General features: G+C 35.8%; 1 protein-coding gene across 1 annotated transcript in view; it reads left to right on the top strand.

The window, feature by feature from the left end:
- Positions 1-579: 579 nt before the first annotated feature.
- Positions 580-9,743, top strand: part of OSTN (osteocrin) — a 31,518-nt gene continuing 22,354 nt past the window's right edge. The window contains exons 1-2 of the mRNA XM_003412922.3: positions 580-988; positions 3,769-3,968. Of these exons, the coding sequence (XP_003412970.1) occupies positions 890-988; positions 3,769-3,968 (299 nt within the window). The 5' untranslated portion in view covers positions 580-889. The remainder of the gene's footprint in view (positions 989-3,768; positions 3,969-9,743) is intronic.

The raw sequence follows: 9,743 nt of genomic DNA, 5'->3' as shown, positions 1-9,743 counted from the left end.
GTTTACAGAACAAACTAACTTCTCATTAAACAGTATACATATTGTTTTATGACATTGTTTAACAACCCCACGACATATCAACACTCTCCCCTCTCAACCTTGGCCTCCCTATTACCAGCTTTCCTGTCCCCTCCTGCCTTCTAGTCTTTGCCCCTGGGCTGCTGCACCCCTTTAGTCTCATTTTATTTTATGGGCCTGTCTAATCTTTGGATGAAAGGTGAACCTCAGGATGTTTTTTCTTTTTCTTACCATCAGCCTAACACTTCCACTGTTGACTTTAAATTTTTTCTGATCTGATGTGTGTCAAATAGCAATTATAATTTTATTTGTATTTCCTGATTATTAAGTAGGCTGCATGTATTTTTTTTATGTTTATTGTCCATGAAGCTCTCCTTTTTCTATGAAACCCCCATCGATAATATTGGCCTATTTTTGTTTTATTAAGTATGTCATTTTTAATTTACATGTTTTATATGCTGATATTTTTCATATATGTTGAAAGTGTCTTTCAGTTTGTAGTTTGTCATTTGATTTTGTTTATTGTACCTATCATACATAATGTTTCAATTGTAATATAGTAAAATTTGTCTATTTTTTCTTTAAGATATCTACCTTTTGAATCTTCTTAAGAAATCCATACGTAACACAAGGACAGAGATATTCTTCTATTGGATGTGTGGCATTATTGAAAATTTGAATTTAAATACTTTTAGACATGGGACATTCTCTCTGGTTCACTACAGACCCCACCAGATCTGCATGCCAGCATATAATAGTGAAATACTTTGGCTTATCACTTGCCTCTAACAGGCTTTCTAGGAGCTTTTGGTTTTCTCAATCTTTGTATGCCAAGCTAATAAATGTTAACCCTGATGTGCGTGACCCTTAGATGCTGGGCTGGAGAGTGGCGAGTGCACAGTTCATCCTGGCTGTGATGGTGATGCTGTGGAGCTCAGGAAAAGTGTTCTCAGTGGATGTAGCAACAGAGGTAATGGAAAATAGCTCAAGGGACCATATATGTTTTATGAACATAGCTGATCCAACTAGATTCAGAAGCCAGGGCAGCACACAAATAGGAATATGTCTTGAAATCACAAAAATCAATCAAATAGGCCTAATTTTTTATTTGCTTTATTTTTATTCCCAATATGACATTCAAGGTTGTAAATTTCAAATGTAAAAAGTAATAATTATTAGCCTTGTCTTCCCAGTGGATTCCAAGAAAGCCAGTTTTCTAAATGTTAAAAGATATTGGAAGTAAGAACCAAGGTTTATTTTCCTTAAACAATAAAGCCTAAGAAAAATTCATTACCATTTCAGATATAATCAAATCAGTTACATCAAGATGAAGTGCTTTGAAATAAAATTTAAAGTTGTTTGCATGTCAAAATATGCATAATTTTTACCATCCTTATTACTGTACAAATATTTTCTTGGTGACGACTGAATTACAAAGTGAAAGAGGTATGTGGACATTCCCACAGAGAAAGAAAATTAATCTGGTTTATTTGACCTTATAAGAAGTATATATTGTTTGCATTTCTTCTGGAGCCCTGGTGTCACAGTGGTTAAGCTTTTGGCTGCTAACCAAAAGGTCGGCAGTTCGAATCCACCAGCTGCTCTTTGGAAACCTTATGGGGCAGTTCTACTCTGTCCTATAGGGTCACTCTGTGTTGGAATCAACTTGAGAGCAAGGGTTTGGTTTGGGGTTATTCTTAAACAACGAAAAGAGATATTCTGAAATGCATTTTACCAAATGGTAATCTCTTCTTTTTCCTGAGAATTAAGGAGATCTTTAAAAAGAACCAGAATTCTATTGTATATGAGGCATTAGTTGGAAGAATAAAAGTATTTTTTTGAAGGATGTGCTGGGAAATAATAAAAGATCTAAAGATCTCCTATCTTCTCCTTAGAAGGTTTGTCGTCTGCTCTTTGGGTTTCTTTCTCATAATTGTAGCACCCTTCTCTCATTCTGTTTCTATGTTGTCAGACTTGCATAGGGAAGTGACAAAAGTTGGAATTTTCAAAGGAAGTTGAAGCCATATTGTAGGTAGCAGAGAGCTACCTGATTAAAGTGGTGTTTGGAGATAATTAACTTCACGGCAGTACGCTGGATGGGACAGAACATAGTGGGAGATAAGAAGTAAGGAAACAAGTTCTAAGATCATCAAGGGAGTACGCTAAATCGTGAAGAGGACTTGATGCCACTACTGATAAGTGTCAGACAGAGCAGGAGCAAGGGAGATTGTTCAGGAACAAATGACTGGACTTAATGTAGGTTTGACTGTCTTAGGAAAGAGGCAGCTCAGTAGCTTCGAGGCTACATTTCAGACTAAACGTATTTCAAAAGAGAGTTGCTTGGGCCAAAGATGAAAGGGTTTTATTGGTGAAGATGAGAAAATTAGAAAAAGAACGTAAGAAGAAAGAGAAAAGATAACAAAGGTGAAGGAAAATCAAAACTAAGACCAAGAACTAGGCACTTAGAAGAATGTGTCTGAAGGGGAAAAGAGAACAGACCACTGGAGCTAAAATTTCTTCCCATGGGGGAATATGGGGAAGCTCTTGGAAAAGGGGCAGAATCTCATGGACTACAGAATGACTTGGGATAGTTAATGGAAGAACATACTCCCCCACACAAATGCTGCTATTGAGCCAGGAAAGGAAAAGACAGACTTCACAAACTGGACTCCCATCACGTACTTGTATAACTTGAATGAAGTGCAAAGGGGCAAATATATGGAATGAACAAATAAAAAATCTTGCATGAAATAATAAAGTTACTGGTACAGCTCTGACTCTTGTAGACCCTCATTGGTATTTGCTAATGAATGAATCACATGGAGGGAGACAGTAAACTCCCTGAGGGCAGAGACTAGACTTTGTACATTTTTATTTTCCTGAGGTCTAATGTAGAACGTGGTACATAGTAGATGCTTAGTGACTGTGGCTTGAATAAATAAGAAATGAATGAACAGTGAAAGAAAATAGCATGAGGTTTAGCCTTCTCCAGAATTCATTCAATAAATATGTCAAAAGTTTATTGAGTTCTAACTGTGAGCAGAGTTGCTGGGTGGTGCACATTGTTAATGTGCTCAGCCACTGACCTAAATGTTGGAGGTTTAGGTCCACCCAGAGGCACCTCAGAAGAAAAGCTTGTTGATCTATTACTGAAAAATCATCCACTGGAAACCCTATGGAGCACAGTTCTACTCTGACACACATAGGGTTGCCATGAATTAGAGTTGACTTAATGGCAACTGGGCTTTTTTTTTTTTAAGACTATTCTTGGGCTAGGCATTGAATAGAACAAATACAAGGTTAAGTAGACACAATTCTTACCATCAGGTTATTCACAATCTAATCAGATATACAGATATGTTGTAACCATTCTAATATGAGACAAAATGTAATGAATGCTATGATGGAGGAAGTGTGAATAACTTGCTATGGGAATGTTAAGAAAGGATGCAGTTATCATTGGAAATGAATCAGAAAGAACAATCAGTTACTATTTCAGGGGCAGGCCTGGAGCCTTTTTCTTTTCTTTGTTTTGTTTCAATTTCTTTTGAATATATCTCACTTCTTCGTGTTTCAGGCCCACAAAATCTGTTTCTCTATGGAACGTAACTCCATGAGATATCAGAAAACATTTCATGAGGGGCGTGTCAGCTACAGGTAGCAGAAGCCAAATGTAGACCATAGTACTTATTTCGGGTTTGGCGGTGGTTGTTGTCTTCATGAGTGGAATTGCCTCTCTCTGTCCTACAGGCCTTTGATTCTGGAGTCATTGACCTACAGTCACAGCCCACAGTCAGGGAAGAGAAATCAGCTACCAATCTGGCAGCAAAAATCTTGCTTCTTGATGAGAATGATGTCATTGAGACAAAGAAGAAAAGGAGTTTCTCTGGTTTCGGGTCTCCTCTGGACAGACTGTCAGCTGGCTCTGTAGATCATAAAGGGAAAAAGAGGTAAGGGAGCTCCCGAAGGACGGTTTTCAGTTTCTAATTCTTCCACTCTGGGTTTCGAAGCAGAGAATTCCACATTAAAAAAAAGAAAAAAAAGTACAGTGAAAACACTGTAGGTAATCAGACTTGATGGCATGTTAGGTAACTTGTGGGATTTATTATGTGATTTGGGAAACAACTGCTCAGGGAATAAAATTACTGCTATGGCCTGCATTCATGTTTTTGTTGTAATGCTTCCAGGGGAAGATCCTGTTGCAAAAGCAGATATAAAATAGTTATTATCAGACATTACTGCAGTCGGTGAGGGACAGTGTGCATGCAGTGGGACAAATGTCCTGCTCAATTGAGTTTTCTATTTAACAGACAGCACCTGAGTACTATTTTTATTTTTACCCTTGATACAAAGCTTTTCAAAATATGTGAATGTGTCTGCTCTCCTACACCAAGAGGCGGTGAGGAAAGACCTCTCAGAACCTGCAGCGACAATACTTGTTTGAGTCGAATCCTACTGATTTTTAGCCATGGGTCTTGTACGAGTATCTTATCCTCTATGATCCTCAGCTTTTTTTTAATCTGTAAAATGGGAATAATAATTACATCAGTGAAAAGAAAATGAGATAGTCAAGTAAAAGTGTTTATAACAGATGTAGAGTAATTAAATCTCCCTTTAGTCATTGAGTGTCTGTCGATTCTCTAAAGCAGCCATTCAAATTAGATTCATTTTCTACCCCCTCAACAACTGTTCTTCATCCTGTGCATTTCCTATCAGTCATGGCACAAGAGAACACCCAATGACCAAAGTCAGGAATCTGGGAATTTGCTAGGATTCCTTTCCTCACCCTGAACATCCCATTGTTCACAAAATTCTCTAAATCCCATCTGTTCTATATCTTACACAGCTCTGGAGTACGTCCCACTTTAAGGCTTTCCTAATTCTGGCCTGAAGGGTTATGTTTTTCACATTTGCCCTTTCTTCTGTCTTTTCTCATCTCCACCTCCACCACCACAACCAACCCTTCATAACCGGTATGTGCTCTGTGCTGCCACACGGGTGATCATCTAAAACAAAATTCTTTGTGAAATGTGACCCATTGCTTACAAAACAAAATTCACACAAATCCTTAGTGACTCCTTCCCAGAATTTCATGACCTGGCATATCATTTCTTCTTGTACTTGTCTTCACATCCTTTGCTTGAGTTTTACCTGCTTACTTGAAATAAGACCTGTAATGTTTGTTCATGATTCTATAACTTCACTGTTCTCAATTGTTCTCAGAATACATGATGCAATTTGCTAGACCTCTATATACACACACACGCACATCGTATACATATTACATGCATGTGTGTATTGCAAACATTCAAATGTAGCTTAGCTTGCAAGAAATAAAGATAAATTTGAATAGACCTTGTTTTGCTTCAGAACCATCTGAATATTTTATATAGTGATACAATAAAAATAAATATTAAAATGTGATACCCAGATATTAGAAAAGAAATAAAACAATTAAATATATACCCCAGGTGATGGCATTACTGCACCAAGGAGAAATTGTCCCAGTGTCAAAAAATTTGACTGTACATCCTTAGTAAAATATATAAGACAAAAGATCTGAAAGAAAAAAAAGTTGTAAAGCCATTTTCTGAAATCATATTGCTGGTGGTACTGCTGGTATTGTTATGCTAAGATTGTTGAGTATATATTGTAGGATAAAGCAAATAAGTGATCATTTGCTATTCCAGTTCTGTCATTCCTGGTGCTAAAAAGAACCAGTATTCACATCCTGGATAAAAATGAGATAAAGATGTAACTTGAATGTGTTAAATAAAAATTTTAAAACTCTGGTCCTTACATATTTAGAAAATATTTTAATTTCCAAAATGTCCATGAAGTATTCATATTAATATGAACTCATGTTTCTGAGTTAATATTCGTGTGAGTTCTTGATTCAGTCTGTGCACCGAAAATTCCTCAAAACAATCACCAATCCAGGAGCAATGAGCAATCTTTGTGCCCAGATTGCCATTGCTCAATACCATTTCCCACTTGAAGGAAGTAGAGCCCCTCAGAAAAAAAAATGTTGGAGAAGAGTATGTTCAAAATGAGCTCGTGCATCTTCTCATACCTGAGAGCAAAGAAACTTTCTATTAGTAAGGTCAGGTCAAAAGGACCCAAGAGCCAATTTGAAGACGTTCTCACTGCCCAAAGTAATATACTCAGAATCAATAGGTACGTGGTTATTGCTGTTAGTTGCTGTCCAGTTGGCTTCAGCTCATGGTGACCTTATGTATAGTAGAATGAAACATTGCCTGGTCCTGCACCATCTTCATGATCATTGGTATGTTAGAGTCCAGTGTTGTCGTTATTGTATCATCTCATTGAGGGTTTCTCTTGTCTTCTTTGGGCTTATACGTTACCAAATATGATGTCCTTTTCTAGAGACTTGTCTTTCCTGATGATGTGTCCAAAGTTAGTGAGACAAAAGAAATATTCTGGTTGTTTTTTATTCTAAGGTTGATTTGTTCATTCTCTTGGCAGTTCATGTTATATTCAATATTCTTTGCAACACCATAGTTTGAACATGTCAATTTTCCTTTTTTTTTTTTCATTATCCGACTTTTGTACACATAGGAGGTGATTGAAAAGACTATGGCTTAGTTCAGCTGTGCCTTAGTCAATAAAGAACATTAACTACATTGCATTGAATATGCTGAAATTATGAGTTAATAATGACATTTTAAAGATTAATTGGTCACCTTTGGAGAATGCTAATTATCAGTTCATTGTTTTGAAAACTCATAAATAAAAAAATATTAAGCCCACCTTTCTTACGTGAATTGCACCAATGAGTAACTAATAGTGGATGAGGAGAAATTTGCTCCTTATTGAATTTTTACAGATTAAAGCAATGAATAAGAAATGACAGAATTAGTAGGTGAGGTAGACATTCACCTTATGGAATTATTCCTGTTAATAAGTTAAAAAGGAATGATAGAACTAGAATGTCTTTATTTTGCAAACCCTAAAGAAAAGATGAATCTAGGCAATGGTCACCAATGACTGCTATCATCACAAGAGTTTAAAACAGGTAGTCATTATGGAAACCCTGGTAGCATAGTGGTTAAGGATCCAGCTGCTAACTAAAAGGCCAGCAGTTCAAATCTACCAGATGCTTCTTGGAAACTCTGTCAATAGAGTCTCTGTGAGACAGAACGGACTCAACGGCAAAGGGTTTGGTTTAGGTAGTCATTATATATCTCCTTATGGAAGAACACGACACTACCTACAATACAGTCTTGCAATAACGCTAGATTTTATCAGGTTTAATGAAATAGAGAAGACAGAAAAATGGCTTCAGAGAATCTACAGCCATGTAAACAGCAAAATCCAGGCTGTGGGAAAATACAAGACAAATAATTCAGTAACTTCAATAAATATATTACAAGAATTTGGGGGAAAATTTTTTTTAAAGATGGAAGGAGAAGGGGATTCTAAAGATTAAAATAGCCTTAAAAACTTATTAACCAATCAGAGTGTTTTTTGGGGTTCCGAGCCATACAAAAATCTGTTTATAAAGTAACATAAGAAATGGTTAGGAATGTGAATGATGACTAATCATTTGATGATATTCAGTAATTATTGTTTAAGTACAAAAAGGGTTCTGTGGTTATGTTAAAACTGAGAGAAATCTCATTTTAATATTAAATATGAAATAATTTCTCTTGGATTTGCTTCAAAATATGATACAAGAGTAGAAGGTGGTACAGACCTAACAACATTTGTCATAAGTTGAGAAGTGTTCACTTTGAGTTATGGGTACATGGAAGTTCATTATACAGTTCTCTGTTTGCATATGTTTGAAATTTTCCATAATATTTTATTTTAAAAACTCAATGATAAGATAAACAGCAGATTAGACCTAGAAGAAAAGTAAATAAATTCATGATAAGATAAGGCTGAGGAAATGACTCAGAATATATCCCAAAGATGTCAAGAATAGAATGAGAAATTGCAACACAGAATTTAAGAGATTAGTAGGAAGAGAGAAGAGGAAGAATCACTGTTTGAAAAGATTATGGGCATATTATTAAGAATTTTCCAGAAATGATGAAAAAATTATTTCTCAAATCCATGAATATTGACAAATTTTGACCCAAATAACTAATACCAATTTTGACAGGATAAGTGAATTAAAAGCAATGATTCTGCTAAAAGGAAATTGTGTAAGAGATGACCTAAAGGTTTAGATATTTAGGACGTGTTCTTGAAAGGACTGAGTAGCAAGATTTAGGTCTAAAAGCAGGTACTAAGAAGCAGGATAAGAAATGAAATTGGCAAGGGGTGTTGAGGGCTGAGAGAGATGCCATATTGTACAACCATTCATATTTTTACCCTCTGGACTTGTACAGTGCAAAACCCATGTAACCTTGTTTCCCTGGAGCCAGACTGTGAAGGTGCAATGTTGTGCAAAGCAGAAAGGATTTTAGTAAACAAGTTGATGACCTTCCACCACCATCAGTTGTCCTCAAGTCCGTTCCAACTCACGGCAACCCCAGGTGTGTCAGAGCAGAACTGTGACCTCAGGAGGTCAAAAATGATCTTTTTTCATTCCTTTTTCCTCTACCTTTACCTTCACATCCAACCCCTTCCAGGAGGTTGGCAGTGTTAAGGAGAGTTTATACATTTGCACAGAAGTTCACTCACGAGCTTGACAAATTGAGGATTTCTCCTAATCCAGACTCTTTTACCTTGTTTCATGGCTGCAATTAGAATACAGAAACTCTGCTCCTTTGTTGTCGAAGATTTAACAGCCAAAGTGACCTCCAGTGTCAGGGATGCTTTACCTAATATTATTTAGAATGAGGCACACAGTGTAACAATTTTGTTGTTTACATGTAATTTATTTATGACTTTTATATTTTCATTTTTGATAATTGATGCTTGACTAATTCAAATTCCAAGGGCACTTCCTACGAGATTTTTCCACAGCATTCTTTTTTTTTTTTTTTTTTTAATACAGGAATGTTTGCTTTGGTCTTAAATTAAATATTAAATTTGGTTTGGGGGTCTAACATCAGGCAGTAAGAAGCATAATAACAAATAAAATTGGCTATTAGAGTTGAAGACAAACATGGATGCCATATTGTACAACCATTTATATTGTGGAAAAATATGGGAAAGAAATAATATAATGAAATATAAGGACAACCTGGAAAAATGTGGCAGAGAAATACTAGCAATTTCATCAAATATTTCAATAGGCATTCTCGAGTTTTAATAGAAAAAATAATTTTAGACATCTTTCAAAGTATAGCAATAACTCAAACAAGATTCATTTTCAAGGTTAAATTTTTCTCTCATCTGTTACAAAAATATTTTCAGCATTATTTCAGTTTACAGAATAAAGCCACAAGACTGAAGTTAATATTTTTACATATTTGGTAGCAAAAGCCTAGAGTATTGCAACTATTTTCTGAAAAGATGTTTCATACAAGTTACAGTAACTTTGTTTGGGAAAGCTGTACCTAGGATTATTTGATACTCTTTTATCACATTATATAAGATGATCCAGGTAAGTTTACTCCTTCATTCTTTATTTTTGGATTCTGTACAAGGCCGTGATTTTTAAAAAAATTTTAATATGCATGAATGAATACAAACACTTTCTGTAGTTGCTTATAATCGCCTGTGGTTTTCACATATGCGCCATAAATTTTCTCCCTCTTAGGCATGCATTCAGCATCTTATCACACTCACCAAAAGAAGGTAATAGGCCT

The sequence above is a fragment of the Loxodonta africana genome, chromosome 1 (assembly GCF_030014295.1).
Source record: "Loxodonta africana isolate mLoxAfr1 chromosome 1, mLoxAfr1.hap2, whole genome shotgun sequence".
Classification (NCBI taxonomy): Eukaryota; Metazoa; Chordata; class Mammalia; order Proboscidea; family Elephantidae; genus Loxodonta; species Loxodonta africana.
Note: the sequence above shows the minus strand (reverse complement) of the source record. Positions and strands in the feature narration are given on the sequence as shown.